The sequence below is a fragment of the Lepisosteus platostomus genome, chromosome 23 (assembly GCF_059453375.1).
Source record: "Lepisosteus platostomus isolate fLepPlt1 chromosome 23, fLepPlt1.hap1, whole genome shotgun sequence".
Taxonomy (NCBI): Eukaryota; Metazoa; Chordata; class Actinopteri; order Semionotiformes; family Lepisosteidae; genus Lepisosteus; species Lepisosteus platostomus.
In genome coordinates, this window is record NC_142633.1 from 5,154,591 (window position 1) to 5,170,995 (window position 16,405).

The window sequence follows — 16,405 nt, forward strand, 5'->3', positions numbered from 1 at the left end:
GCACATACAACGTGAAGTTCTGTGCATCTACGGTATATTCATACTTCATTTCCAGAACCACTTATTAGTGTCTGTATTTCCAATATAATCATGCATGAAATTGCACAGAGAATATAGAGAGAATATACAAGCATGTACTCACATCATTATACATTATCTGTGAATCCTTCCATTTTGTAATCTCTTTATCTATCCTGACAAGCAATGGGCTCAAGGCAGGATACACCCTCAATGGTACACCAGATCATCACAGTACAGATACTCACTCACACCAGGGCCAATTTTCCCAGAAACCAATTAACCTACCAGTCCGACTTTGCGCTGTGGGAGGAAACTGGAGCACCTGAAGGAAACCCAAACAAACACAGGGAGAACAAACTCCACACAGATAGCACCTCAGGAATTGAACCCAGGGCCCCAGCGCTGCAAGGCAGCAATTCTAATCACTGTGCCAATCCTGTACATTAGTTAACACAAAAAATAATTTTACACACTTATAAAATGTCTTCTGACACACACCAGGGATTCGCAGCCAGTGGCTCTTCTGGTAAGGAGGTTTGCTGTAGCCAGGTTTACCTCAATTTCCATTTACGTACTGTTCAAGTCTGGATGGAACTCAAAAATCCAGTGCAGACTTGCCCCTTCTTCAAACAAAAGACCCACCATCAAATCATGGATTTATGGTTTTAGGATGTAAAACTTCTGATGTAATCCGGGATATGCTCCTCCTGACTCTACGCTGTTTAACCTTTCTAATACAGTACATTCTTCCCCACCAGTGTTTCATTCCCTGTCTGTAATTTGGGGTTAAATGCAGTTTGTGATGCATTCGTCCACCACCCTGCATCATGGCAAGACTTCGTGTTTTTATACAGCCTGTCCTAGACCTGCTGTTGCTGTGTGGGAGGAAGAGAGGAAGAAGGAAGGAAGAAAATGCCGAAGCAGAGAAGGAAGAGAGAAGAGAAGAGGGATACAGACGGGAGTAAGGTTGATTCCTGTCAAGTGAGTGGGAGCACACTCCATACCATTAATCCTGGGCTTTATTGTCCTTTAATGCCAAAACCAACAGGCAGGAGTTTTCAAGGAGGCAGCAGTGACAGTTTTATTTGCTTTATTAAAGCAGATTCGTTTTGTTTTTCTCATGCTTGGTCAGCCATTTAATGCTTGAATCCCTCACTCTAGTGCAGACATAACCCAGACTCTTGCCTTTTGGGTTCGAATGGAGTGAGGGGGTATGAAGATATAAGCAGGCAAGACGTGTCCTCTGACTTTCATTCCCACTAATCTCGACTTGCTTTTTGAGGCCTCAAGGGTGTCTTTAAAAGTTGAGTGGGAATTTGCAATTATTATCGTCATATACTCACCTGTCAATTACAAATAATGAATCAAATCTGCTCAGAGCACTTTACAGAGGTAGGAGCAAACTCTCAGCAATAACCCATGTGAACACAGCAGAAACATGCAGACTTCAAACAGCCAGTCCTAGCTGCAATAAAACTCAGGATGCTGGAGCTTTAAAAAGGCCTAATGAAGCAAGTACTACAATGAAAGGAATTAATTGTCTCAGTTAATGTAGGGCTTGGCTGGAAGGCAAACAAGAAGATACAGGAGTTCTCTGAGACCAGTGGTAAGAACCTTGGTGTTAGACAACTATAACACAACATTGCGGATGCACAAAGGCTCAGAACCTTGTCCTGTGAACATACAGCTCCTATTGTCTAACTGTGCATTTCGATTAGTATGAAACTAACAAGTTACAGTCTGGCGAAAAGCAATCTCTGTTACTGAGGAAAAGCAAAATAAATTAGAGCCTGGAGATGCATTTTTATAATTTAAATAGAACATTTTTTTGAAAGCCACGGGATCATTAAAATTAATTGTAGCTGTTTTTCTTTCCTTTACAATTCTACGGTACGATCTGTACCATTTTATTTTGCTGTTGGCTTCCTAATTCTGGATGTACCTAGACAATTCTAGTACAGTACGTGGCTGCATAACACATTGTAGAAGAATCCCTAAAAAGAAAGCCATTGGACTGCTTACACCTGCACATTGTGCTGATGTTACTCTGCATTAAGGGAACTTAAAATTTACCCAGTTACTACAATACACTTAAGTATTTTGTTTCACCTGTCATAGAGCATGTTTTAAAAGCCATTCCACACAGTTTAACTTAAATATACTGAATTTTAAAAAAAGAAACGGACTATACATTATCAAGAAATTAATTTTATTAAGTTAAAATAAATACAATAACAAAATTCTTCAACACAGCATAATATGAAGTAAAACTGCATTGAAGCCTTTATGGCTCAGGAGTCATCCTTCAAAATTAAGAATTGTAAGTGGATTACAGCAGTAGCTGTGAATATTGCATCAGCTATATCTCCTAAGGCTACAGGTTAGATTTTGCATATATATTGTTTATGTTTTCTTTTTAAAAGCTCAGTGCCCAAAAGAAACCCTTGTTTGCCACTATACAGTTATCAAGATTTTGTTGTACTTTGGTTTTAACCTTTGATAAAGCCACAACCTTCACAGCAATTATCTTTTCTAAATGGCATTACGTTTATTAGCCTTCATGAAAAATGTAAATGCAGAAAGGGAATTGGTATAAAATTGCATATGTAATTTTATACCACAGAATATATGAAGTCATTATAACCTGTTCCTTCAAATGAACCACTGCCAACTCACCCATATACTGTGACTAAGGTTAGCTTTTGACCCAGAAGTTAACACCACCATTTATTTAAAAAGCAAAAAGAAAGTTTCAATCACATTAGAACACACTCCCAAAAAAAGGAACATCAGTGGTAGATGGAAAACTAACTACTACCAACTGACAGGTTAAGATGGCCTTTTTTGTGACCAAAGGCTGATGATTTGCATAATAAAGTAACTGAGAGATAATGAGGGACTTAATTCCAAGTAGTCTTTTCCTCAAGTGCCGAGTTCAGCAATAAATTAGAGGGCCAATCTTATATAAGATGAACTGGATTGAAGATCTTCAGGATCACAGCTCAGATCCCCTGATCTGGAGTTATAAAATCAAGTGATCAAACAGAAATGAGCTGCTCTCTTTTGTGTATTAAAAACTGAGAAATGCAGTGGGCAGAAGATTCTCTCTATAATTTTCATGAGAATGGATATTGTAGTATCACAGTCGAGACTGAGGCTGATTCCTGTTTTTAAATACACACTCTATTCCCAGTTTCTCGTAAATACTAATTCCCAATTTGAATTCCATTTGCAAGACAGATCTGACTGTGTAAATAAGAACATGTGTTGATGTAGCTGTGTAGTCCAAGCAACCAAACAGTTCTAATTAAAATCTGTAAGTACGTTTGACAAGCTGTATACATGTTGCTCAGTAATGCCTTATATAATGAGATGGAAATGGAAGACATTAAAAGGGAATAGTAACTGAAATTGAATTTAAAAGGATTTTGAAAATTGAACTGGATTTCAAAAACTGAATGCATCTCTGCCAGTTGTGGTGTACTCAGGTTTAAAAGAAGAAAGTTATCCAAGACTGTGAAAGCGCACAGTCTCGGAGGATAAACAGAGGGAACGGATTTTACAGTGTTTATTTTTAGGCTTCGGAATCACCATAATAGTAAAAGCACTTATTTTTCTAGCCAGGAATAAGAACATTTCTAACACTGGCACATAAAAGTAGATTCATCGAAAAGATTGCACAACATTTTCCAATGACATTTTGTGCAAACAATTGTCCTGGTATAAAAACTACACTATTCTGATTTTGTGAGTTTGGCCGATGCCTCCTTCAGGTCAGTTCACACTGCATTATAGAAATTCACATCTGAACCAGAACTTGATTTGCAATGATTATTTCATTTTTCATTATTTGTAAAATTCTAGCCAAGGAGTGGGCAGAATAAGGTTTATATTAACACAGTTAAAACATTATAGCACTTTTAACAAGATTGCAACTAAGACGGTTTACCACTGTCTCTCCAAAGGAGGGATTACAGCGATATCAGAAATAAAACTTGTGATAAACTGGAACCAGTCAAGAAACTCACAAGATCAGCAGCAGCAATTCTCAATTTAAGAGCTGTGTTATAGTTACTCAGGCCATGTGATTTTAGCAGTGCACCTCCAGACAAAGTGACTGCGAGAAAAACCTTAAATTTATTTATTTATAAAAATTATTTTCAAAGCAAAAAAGATGTCCATCATAAAAAGAAATTAAGTATACTACCCTGTAGCAGCCTACTGAACACTATTAGAGCCTGACCTTTATGATACGCCACAATAGCATTTTAATCATTTTTTTAATCAGGAAACCAATAGAAATAATGGTACATCCCATCTCAAAATATAACACATTGTTACAACAATTCAGACAGCATGTTTCACCATGAGAGTGAATAACATGTAATAGACCAGTCTACCACCAAAGGTTGGTCCCGGTTTGTCTGTTTAAATATTTTTAACCTAACCAGAGACAAAATGTTCAGCTTTCAGTTGTGCACTACAGGGGCTGTTTTTCAGTTAATGCTGCATCAAACTGAAAAGGTTACACTCCACTGCCTCTTTGTGATAAAAAGGGTGAAGATCTCTTCATCAGAAATACGCTGCTCTCCTTACCAAGAAGTGCATTAGATAACCCTACGAATACAGACCACATGAATAAAACCCAGACTCCGCTTTAAAAAGTTGCCTGAAGTTGGTGTTGAACCTGCACACATAACAAGGCTGCAACAGCTAAAGGAAACTGTGGATTCCCTGTGTGATTGGCCACAGGTGAAAGCTGTCGGAAAGCTGGCTTCGTCCCGCGGTTTTCCTGCAGGTGTGTCCAAATAAGGCCTCTTGCTCACTGTCCCTGTGACTGCATCTGCTTGCAGAAAGCCTCAAACTGCTGCTGCTCCAGTTCAGTCATCACCTTGTTCAGGGCGTAGATCTAGCAGGACAGGCAGACAGGACACTCGTCTCAGTTTGAAAGGAAGAAAAACACTGCATTTTGCTTGTATCACACTGTAAGTAGTAAGCAAACTTTTCTTTTGTAGACTTCTGTCAGCTTAACCGCATCTAAAATTTGGTAAAACATGGACCGACATAACTTGTTTTCTAACAAAAATCTCAAATTCTTCAGCATCAGAAGTTAAGTCACCGTGAAGCGTGAACAGGCTTGTAAGACGAGATGATTTGTGAAGAGAAACTCCCCAAATTTTAAAACATCAAGTCCAATAATTCTGTGTAATGTCTGCACTGGCACTCATTACACTCAACACAAAGAGCGCACTGTGGGGTAAGATGTTAAACTGAGATCCTGACTACTTGGTCATTGGAGATCCCGTGTCCTGATGTGGTTCTCTTCCTTCTTGTCTGATCATAGTATGGCAAGTGGTAGACAAACAGTAAAAGTGGAACAAGGTAATATTTGCATTTCTCTATTTTTCATAATGTAACTGTCTTGACAGGTGATTGACCCTTAGCTTTTCCTCAATGTTCAGATATGTGAATCCACATTCTGGCAGACATTCTGCAAGACAACTATCTTATATACTATATATAGTATAGTCCAACAATTATGTTAAAACCTACTGGGTACATTTTTATCTGTATATTCAACCCACAAAGCAAGCTTGTGGGGTTCCATAGGGCAGAGATTTTAATTTCACTCCTGGAACAAAATACAGAACACACGATGCAGAACAGTGGTGCTGGTCTCTTGTCTCTATACCCATTTAAGGAGACCTTGAGAATCTTTAGAACTGAATGTTTTAAATCTTGTACAGAGAAAATTAGGGAAGGACTGACAAAACGCATTTCAATGGACTTCTTGAAAGTAAACTGTTATTCATGAACCAGTGGAGACTAGGGAAAGAGCATTTAAAACTGAGAACAGGAGGCACATCTTTACTTAATGGGTTGTGGAAGTATGGAACTGGCTACCCAGCCTTGTAGAGGAATCTGATATCCTGGTTTCTTTCAAGAAAAGACTGGATTAATTAGCTACTTAAGTGCCAAATGAGTCAGATGGTCTCTGTGTCTAAGATTGGCCTTAGTTCTAACGGTTGCTTAATTAAAGGGGAACTGTAACGCTATTTTTATATTTTGGGGTTAGAAAGATGAGTGCAAATCAAACCACAATAAAAGTATGTAATGTACACAATAACTTGTAAAACCTAGATGACAAAATAGACAACATTTCCGGGTATGTGCAGCACCATGTTCTGCGATTCAGAACGAGGCAACAGAATTTCTGGTGATGTGAAGCGGTGCTATTACACTGTGAACAAGCAGGCTAGTGAAGACATGTCTTTAATCCAGTAGAATTACTGCTCTCGACTTCGAGAATCTTTTCACGATTCACGAAAAATTGCTTAATTCGAAATTTGTCAAAGTTTTCTGTACCTTCAATGAATTTATTTTTTTACCGAGATCTAATAACGAGTCTGTGAAATTGGGACTGCAGTTCCCCTTTAAGTGGAGTTAACATACTGTATTTCCATCCGAGTTAACTGAATTTTTAAAGCACTCTGTAGGACTGCAGGACTGCAGTTCTATATGAACAGGGCTGCAGATCCCCAGTGTAGGTGTAGGGTGGCCACCAGGCAATAAACTGGACACTTTCAGACAGAACAGAAGTTTGAAGTTACTGAAACTGAAAGCAAAAAACCTTTATACACGAAAACAAAAACATGTTCTAAACATATCAATCACCTCAATACTCTGACAATAAAATAGTCAAAGGAAATAAAAACAAGTAGTTGCAGGGTCACTATCAATACCTATTATTCATTTTTCTTTTTTTTAAATGACCTGCTGTGATCAGCTGTTCATGAATCCCATCACTGATCAGAACAAGCACAGCTGTTCAGTCACTATTTGGTTTGGGAGATCAGTTCAGCTTGGAGCTATTGATCAGTATTCAGTTGATAATAAAAAGCTAATTTCAAACAATGGTGATTAAAACAAAATAATTTAAAGATGCAGTTTAACTGCTGATTTTTGTAAAACCATATGAAGGTGGGACAGAATTCTGATCTGGTCCAGGTGTCCACTTTTCTGGAGTCTAGTTGCTATAATATTACATGACATTCAGGTTCCAGGAAGGTGATGCAAATCTCTCACACCAGCCATGTGCTGCCTGCCACTGAATCTATTAATTTTGCTCCTCCTATATTTTGTTCAACAGGTTCACATGATCCAAGTATCTAAAGTCCAAACCTCTGCTCTCTGTCGTTGCTTTAGTTCCTGTTGGGCAGACTTCTGTTTGGCTTTGTCCCCACGATTTGGGGTCTCCTTCTGTTTCTGCTTGTCTTTGCGACAGGCTGGCTCCATGACTGCTTCTCCTTGGGTCTGGGAAGAAGGTGACGCGGGGAGAGAGAACATGAATGAGACCATAGGTTCTCTATGATTTAAACCGAATACTCAGCATGAAGCAGTCATGCTGTAACAAGAGCAACACAAATTCAAATTTAGACCCAAGAGAACTGAGACCACGAAAAAACAGCCGAAAAATAAGACAACACTGTATTAAACATTTACAGGGCGCATTGAGATTTATTTTCACCTGGTAAACCACGACTCATTGGCAATCACTGTTCTTAGATTTTGTTTTACTACTGTAACACTCACAGCAGTACTTGAAGGATGATGATCATGCATGTCTAATTTATTGACGAAGAATCTCAATATAGTTTACTATAGTATCTTTGAATCTTACAAAGCACTTTTACTTTTAACTCACCTGTATGATCTCTAATAATACCTTACAGATGTTTACCAAGAAAGTGTTAGAAATCACTTCATAAATTACAGGAAGAATCCTTACACTCAGGATCTAGGGAGCTGTGGCCAAACTACTGAACACTGACTGCCCTCACGGTTTTACAGGCCAGCCTGAAACCAGCAATTTGTAAAGATTAGGAACATGTGAGATTGGATCAATGTGGTACTGTATATTCAACAACCAATTTTATTCTTACACAGCATCTTTCAATACAGGGCATTCTAAAGGCAATATAAATTATATAAATTACACTCATAAAACAGTAAACAGAATATACACTACAACCAGATATAAGTGAGAAATTAAAAGAAGAAGGTTAAGATTTAACTTAAGTGTTTCAATTAAGTCAGAAACAGCATTAAGTGATCCAGGTGTTGTTGCTTTACTTTCAAACCATCTCACTGCTATTCAACTCAATAAAGCCCCCTTAGTGAGATAAGAATAAAACTGTTTAGAGTGTAGAAATTGATCGCTGTTGGGCGACCCTGCTGAATGTTGGTTTTCTGGGACCTAGCTCCATGAAATCCAGATACAATTATGCTGGGACCACTGTAGCTCCCAGGAGATTTCCTTTCTACCCGATTCCTCCCCTTCGCTGTTCTTTCAGCAGTTTTAACATCAATGGGAGAGACTACCTAGTGGGTATCTACCCAAGGCGCCTTACAACTACAGGACTGTAAACAGTAAAAGTAACCCCTAACGTTTAAAGCAGTAATTAATCCTAGACTACAATACCACAACACAGAAAGTACAGAAAAATCTTAAAAGCCCAATGTGCCATGGTAACTAGAAATAGAAACAGTATTTTTTAATAATATTATTTTTCGCGGACCCCTCCTCAGCTTCTGTTGTTTCGATTCTTATACATTTAAAAACAACTCACGTCATAAATCACTCCATGATTCTTTTTACAAACACGACGATATACAGTACATCGAGTCTGTTAAGAATTCCATACTAGATGCATGTAAAACATCGCGTTATTTTATTCCACAACTGCCAAAATCTCACTTGTTCTGTTATGTCACGGAGAGGAATGTTGTCCATTTTCTAACAACCTGTGGAAGTAAAAAAATCTGGAACAGGAGGGAAATCTCTTTTTACAGAGTATGCCTAACTTAAGAAAAAAAAACGTTTTTTGGCGTTAAGAAAAAAAAAAGTTACTCTTACAGAAACTGTCTTGTATCCATGCAAGCAACTTTCGTTTTAAGGGTAAGTAAATGCCACGTAAGTGACGATACACTGGACCAAGACCTTGACATTAAGCTCGTCTATTTGCAAATACACATCTCAAAGCCTTACAGATATTAACTCAGAAATACACCATGTTATAAAAATAACACTACCTTGTTTAAAACCGTAATACCGCGTTACTTCGTTATTTCTAGCAATGAATTTTCAACCAGTCTACTCTCCATTCAGTTGTGTGGTGCACTTCCTAGTGTGTCGCTGTAATGTTTCCGGTTGCCTAAAGACCTCGTTCACTACGTTCCGCCGCTTGGGAAAGGTGAGTACATGAGCTGGACTGTTAAGGTCACCTTATTACTGGATTCTTTATACTGTATACTCTCTGGGTTTAATAATGACTTTATCAAATAGTATGGTCTTGTTTATTAAATGAAATTAATACATGTAAGGCAGGGGTCTCCAGCTTTGAAATTAGTTTTGAATTTTCAATCGCCATTAAATTAATTTTAAAAGCGTATTTATGGCCTTAATGAGGTTTGGGGAAGTCTTTACCAGTATAGTCTTACTGTGTTATAAATGATTTGCGACCTTCTTAGAAATGTCTTATAGTTTTTCTTATAAACCACAAGCTTGTGCACACAGAGAAGACGAAAACCTGCAAAACTCTTAGCAGATTTACCACAAGAGGACCCCCTTGTTACACGATAAACCAGAGCGAAACGTTGAAATTCATATTCTGTGCACCTTCGTTGTGTATTTGAGACTCAAAATACCACCCCCTGACTGGGTCGTGTTTAAAAGACTAGTTGTTTACCACTTTAGTTGGTTGTGTTGCAACCAAAATGAATTTGAAGAAAGAAAAAACGTGACTACAGTTAACTTAGTTATAGGAAACTGTTTACCAGACATTGTGTGACAACCCGGTCTAGTTACCTGTTGATATTTCTTAGGTAAATTAAGAGCAATATTATAATTGGTAAAGTGCCAGTGAATGCTAATTTAAGAGGGTCCATGGCAAAGTCATTACGTTCTGGTTTCTTTTTGATCCCTGTGTATTTTTTTCTAGTTTTATTTTGTCCAGTTTATCCATAAACACTTAGTTTACAAAAAACGCCTCTGCATTAATTATCTTTAGACCGCAGAGAATTATAGTTGCATGCATTACAATATAACACATTCTATTGTTTCAATTCTCAACTGTTGCTTTTTTAATACATATTAATTTAATTAATACGCAGATTTAATAAGTGTATATTCTATATATACTGTCTATATCACAGTATGTCCTGGTTTAAACTATGTATCAAAATTGACATTAACCCAGCTCCTCAGCTGTATTTTTAAATTATAAAGAGACATGCTTCTTAAATTCGGCTAAATGAAACCCGCGGTCCTGATTAAATCATATTGTCTATCGACCCATCAATAGCAAATTCCAAACCCACTAATGGGTTGATGCAGAAACCCTCTGGCACACGGGGTGGCCACGGAGTGACATATTTGGAATGAGCTGCTGCCGTGTGGGTTGAGGTTTTGATTGAATCCGGGCTAAGGCATATACATGTAACACAATCACCCCTCGCCCCCAGCCGTTTTTTCGGTTTCAAGCGATTCGCAGATTTAACACCATCAGTTTCTAAATGGTATACTAGTTCATACAAGACGTTATGCCACATAAAGTGAAAATTTAGACGTACATCTTTTGGCTTTCTAAGCTACAGTTGCAAAGCAATTTTTACATGATTCTGTTTAATTACAATTAATGTGAATAATTAGTGTTATTAATATTAATATTTGGAGTTTTTGTTTCAGAAGTAACACCAAGACGAATAGGTGTGGCTTTCAGTTTTCAGATTTCAGTATTCTGCTACTAGTCTTTTCTATTCTGTTATTTACTGTATACTCTAAAGTGCTGAGAAGACATTAAATACTATTTGCTAATCAAATATTTATGCTGGAGAGCATTCTTTGTGTTGGATAGACATAAACAGTGAATCCGTGATTGATCATTCTGAACTACCAGCAATAGCTTTTTTATTGCTATTATTTATTAGTATTTCCATGCACTATTTACAGATTACCTCATGTCACAAATTCTTTTCATTCACCCAAAAAATTGCTTAGTGTCTCTTTGCGGAAATGATTTTTCCCCGATATGTGAACTGTCTGCTTTTCCTGAAACAGTTTGATATTGGTGTACTTACAATATTTGTTCTACTACGAGTCTGTTTCATATTTTCTATGCCTATCACAGAAAAAAAACACCCCCATAAACCTTTTTTTCTGTCAGTCGATTTTCTTTGAAAAAACATACTCTGTCAGGGACGATGTTGTTATCCAATTAAAATGGGCACTGGCAGACAGTTTTTCGAAGTTTCCTGTTAGTACACTAGTGGTAGTTTTTGCCTCAGGTCTCTTGTACATAACATCTGAACTGGGTTTTGGTTTGAGATTATCCACCTGTTGGCAGTACTCCACATCTTAAGGGTCGTGATTTCGGTCTGTTTACTGAGCTCCAAGAGAGAGACCTCTCTAACACACCGCTGTCATTGGCAAAGTGTTTTTTTTTAAGTTTGGTTCTGCACAAACAATTTCAAAGGCCCCTAAAATTAATCTTTATTGACAAGTTTCTCCACTGGAAATGAAATCTAATAATGTCCTATACAGACACCAATGGATTTCTTAAAAGGATAATTGAAACGTTAAAGGAAACTCTAAAGAAAACAGAAGCCTTGTGTTTGGTTTAATTTTACACAACACATTCAAGGCCAAACATTTTAGTTGAGGTTAAGTTTGTTTTTACAAGCGTGCTATTAAGAAATTTTTCTACCACCCTGTACTGTTGACAAAATCTCTGCATTTCTTAAATTAAATTGAGATACTGACAGAAGCATGCTAAGAGTTACAATTAAAATACGATCCCATTGTGTAAACATGACACCTTTCAGAGCATTTTAGAATTCTGTCTCATTGTAGTGTTCATAATAAATCACTCAAAATTTGAGATTCTTAACAGGTCTTGGCAAAAATAAATATCTGTAACTTGGGATTATCTGTCAGATCTCTGAATTTCGTAGCGTCTGACTTTGGATAATATTTAATATACATGTAAATAGCAATGAAATCTTGACAAAAAAGGCAATGTTGTGTTCCCAGTCAGTGTCATCTTAGAGCTCAAATGACAAGTACATTCATATGTCTGCAGTCTCCAGACACAGCAGAGAGGCACTAATAATTACTTGGACTAATCAAGTGGCAGTTGTTCAGATACCCAAAGACCACCCAGGGAAAAAAATAAAAAAAGTTTCTTATTACACATCGCTGACTAAACTTTATTATGACACGCCAGGGTGGTTTGAAATACTGTTTGGAGCTTAATACCAAAGGAAATTCCAGATACAACTGCAATTGCAACTGCTAATGCTTTAATTCAACTTGAGTACACTTGAACAGCCAAGTCAGAACTCTCTAGACTAAAATATTGTAGAGAACCTCTGTGATCATCGACTGGCTACATATGAATATCACAACTCTCCAATCCTCAATCATTTTAATCTGAATGTATTTTCAAGTTGACCTTATTCATTGGGATTTCAGAAAAGAGCTGACTTTATTATTGATTGATCCGAGCAGCAACATATAACAAAGAGGGTTATGTTTTTTTGTATCGAATAAGTAAAAAGTAGGTACTGTACATGAACTGACCTAAGTGGCAGAGCACATAGTAAAATGGGAATGAAGAAAACACAAGTCAATATGTGCTGTTAGTAAAAATTGACATGATACAGGGTGCACCGGTGATACAGGCTTATGTAACCCAAGGGGTTATATTATACTGTAAGTAGTTTAGGCTAGTTATGCACTACTAGGGAGCAAATGTCAAATGCTAACTTACAATTTAATGAAAGGATGCCCCTGCAAAAGAGTTTGTGCAGTTGGGAACAGAAAGTATTTAAAATGGATCAAAGTTCAATGCTACATGAAGGAAAGGAAAGACTAGAAATGTCTTTTGTCCAGTCCTCAGTTTTGAAATGATGCCCCTGATCCAGTCAATGCAGGCTCTCCTGTGTGCAATTTAGAAAGCCCTTCATGAAAAATAATGGGCAGATGAGATGGAAAAGCTGAGATGAAAAGCTCCAAATGTGGAGGCAGGAAAGATTAAAAAAAATACCTGGAGATTCCAAAGTTAATCTGCATTCAGATGTGTTACCGTGACTTATGGATTCACAGCAAGCACAGGATCCTCTATGTACCCAGGCACAATGGAGTATTAGCTTTAGGCTTAAGACCTGAGGTTAGCAAGAGTGCAGGAATCCTTCACTATAATCAGACACATCCAGGTATATAGTATGTAAGTATTGCCCAATATTACCCTGCCAGTAGACACAAGGTTTCCACTCTTGAACCAAGAAATGACATTTCTGAGAAATTGATTGAAGGAAAGGTACAGAAAAGGTTGTCCTTTGTGCAGTTATTTCTTCACCTCTGTACCAGGCTCAGTGACGTAACTCCAGGAAGCACCTACAGGACACATCACTTGTATGATCCATCCATTTTCTGAACTCCGCATATTCCCGGTGAACCTACCCCTCTCACGAAGGGGCACAAGGCAGGACGCCACTCAAGACAGGTACACTTGCCCTGGACAGACCACTCACACACAAAGCAAGAGACTCCATATAACCAAATGAACATGCGTCCACATTTGAATCTAACCCAGGACCCAACATCTGTGAGACAGCAGTGCTGCCTGTCATTCCATCATCAGGCCTTTTATTTATGTTTAGCATTACGGAGCTTAGCATTAGTATTTTTAGGAGAAAAGACTTGTGAGACAGGTTATTTGCTCAATACAGTACACGACTCTTACCATATTCATGTTATTTTTAACTTATCTTCTAGTCCCTTTGAAAAGCTGAAAGCTAAATTCTCTTTCTGAATTGATTATTTGATGTGCAGGCTTAATCAAGCAGCTTACCTCATCTGGTTTACGACTGGATTTGTCAGTTGTAGACTCTGTGGTCAAACCTAGAGCATTAAAAGGGGTGATTCTATTTGCTACTTTGGTGACTTCTGTAAAAATGTTTTAGAAGCATTTTCTTTAAAGAGAGTAACATCTGGCGACAGGTAATTGATGTTGTTGTGTTCTTTTTTGCAGTGAATGCCGCAAGCATCGTAACTGGGCTTTAAATTTATTATGTCACATTCCATTGTGCTTTTTTAGATTCCGATCCCGAACATATAGATGCATTTTCTCTGTAATAATAACCAGAAAAGAACAGCTGATCCTAAGTAAAACACACGGTAGGCTCCTCCAATACATCTTCCATCGGGCAGACCAGCTTAAAGCAACTCTAACTCTTTAAGAAAAACAGAGCTCTTCATCTGGGTGTCTGGAGGGCTTTCGGTTGCCTCTGCCTGGTATGATAAAAAAATGAAAGACAGACAGAAATGTTGCCAGAAAAAAAAATCAGTGTGGTTGGTCCACTTTGCAGCAGCAATGTTTCGCACAAGCGTGTTTGGAGGTGCCACCTTTGCCTTCTGCCTGGTGTTTTGAACTATTTTTATTTGTGAGTACCAGTCTCTCCATATATGTATGGCATCATCAGTGCTGACTTTATTTGTTTGCTTCTTGTGAAACAAGTCAGCGAGAAATGTGTTTGGAAAGTGAAAAGTAGGCTGTGGGTAATAAGAGAGGCAAACCTGCTCATCAGATGCTAAATCCATTTTTGGGCCTCATTCCATTGCAGACTATGATTGCTTAATTCAACCAGTTAAGTGGATAAGAAGCATAACCAGCGTGGTATTTGGATCTTATAGATCACTCAGGTGGCAATTGAAAAGTACCTTTAAATATACCACTGGGATCTGGCACTCAAGAAGTGAGGTTGCCAGCCCCTGTCCCAGGCTGTGTAATGTCCTTGTCAAAGAAATTTAAGAGTCTGAATTTGTAGAGTTTTCTAGTTTTGAGTCAAACATCACTTTGTTAAAAAAACATTTTTTAAAGACTGGGTTTACTTTTTCTATTTTATTGTCTATTTTTTGTGTACAATGCTCTTCAATGACTTTTTATAATGCACTTTTTTAAAATAACTTTATCAAATAATCTTTATCAATTATTGTTTAAACAATAATCCAGCACCAAGTTTTCAGTTTATCTCTTGCTAAAATCTCTAGCTTTGGGAAATCAATTTTCTGCGTAATGGTTGTGAAGGATTTTTAATTGCTGTCTGCATTCAATTGCATCTCCACTGGAAGATGTGAGTAGAGTACTCAGTGTCCCCCTGCTCTGGCCTACACAGGCAGTGTGCACACCCCAATGCACAGCTGGGGACCCCTGGAATAGCACAGGGGATAGATGTATTTTTGCCAATGAATTCTTTCACAGCTTTCCATAAGAAACAGTCATGACAGAGCAACTGTTTTCAACTTTTACTTTCCAGCTCTAAATTTGATTCAAGTCTTTTTCTAGGGATCATCCTGCAATTTCCTTTGCTGTGTGTATGGCTGATAAAAAACACATTTACATTCCTCTTTGTGTTTTCAGTAGTCAGTGCATTTGAAACAGCAACACTCGAGCACCCAAAAAATTAAATAAGCTGTGGAACGTCTTTTTATGAAGACTGCAAATGTACCTATAAATACAAAGTGGAGGGAACTTTTATGGAGGAAACAGAAAAGTCATAAGATAATGAGCTTTGTGGCAAAAAGTAAACTTCCCTGACATCATAGGGCTTTTAATTTGTATATTATGATTTATAGAAAAAAATACTTGATATAATTGGATGTTTAATTATTTTGATTTATTGAAAGCAACTGATATTTTTGTTCTCTGGGAATAATGATCTCCTGTTGTGTAGTCTCCTCCTTCATATGAACTGATGTCAGAAGGACTAGATTGTCAAAGATTTAAAACCTCTACAGTACCAGCCAGTGGGCGATTCTGAGAAATGAGCTGTATTAATTATTTAAGTTCAAGTAGGTAACTGGGTCAGCATGCGTAGGCTGCAAAGGAACAAGTAAAGGTTTATTCCATGCTGAAAAGAAAAGAGACACAACGTTTCAGCTGTGGAGCTTTCTTTAGGTGTCAGCCTTCACAGCCAAAACATTGTCTCTTTTAATTTCTTTTCAGCATGTATTTATTTTATTATATTATATTATACAAAATATCTAAAAGATACAGTCTTCTTTTAACGCTTGCTGGTTTAAACAGAAAAGCCTTTTTTCAGATTTAACAGAATGGGATGAGCTAACTATATTAATTGCACTTTGTAATTAAGTTTATTTTCTGTTCTGAAGCTGAACCATCTAATATTCACACGAATAACTTGTTGGATATGTACTTAATGTTATTTAATATTCTTGAGTGAGCAGATGGGTTTGTTGATTGAGTAGTAGGTTGCCATGGGATAATCAAAAGCTTACAGTAAGTCATGTAATTTCCACAAA

At 37.5% G+C, this 16,405-nt stretch overlaps 1 protein-coding gene and 1 long non-coding RNA gene across 4 annotated transcripts in view; one reads left to right on the top strand and one right to left on the bottom strand.

Annotated features, from left to right (window-relative positions):
* Nucleotides 1–2,213: 2,213 nt before the first annotated feature.
* svbp (small vasohibin binding protein) lies at nt 2,214–9,238 on the bottom strand. 2 transcript variants are annotated; one of them, XM_088616911.1, is made up of 4 exons: nt 9,115–9,212; nt 8,780–8,826; nt 7,204–7,335; nt 2,214–4,930 (listed from the first exon to the last, which is right to left on the bottom strand). In XM_088616911.1, the coding sequence occupies exons 2-4, from the start codon at nt 8,813–8,815 to the stop codon at nt 4,844–4,846; spliced, it is 255 nt and encodes an 84-aa protein (XP_088473037.1). In that variant the 5' UTR covers nt 8,816–8,826; nt 9,115–9,212; the 3' UTR covers nt 2,214–4,843. The 2 variants fall into 2 exon arrangements, with proteins under 2 accessions (XP_088473037.1, XP_088473038.1); XM_088616912.1 differs by lacking the exon at nt 8,780–8,826 and having other exon boundaries at nt 9,115–9,238.
* LOC148641895 (uncharacterized) overlaps nt 9,164–16,405 on the top strand; it is an 84,203-nt gene continuing 76,961 nt past the window's right edge. For both annotated transcript variants that reach the window (XR_015929555.1, XR_015929557.1), the window contains exon 1: nt 9,164–9,275. This is a non-coding gene — a long non-coding RNA (uncharacterized LOC148641895). The remainder of the gene's footprint in view (nt 9,276–16,405) is intronic.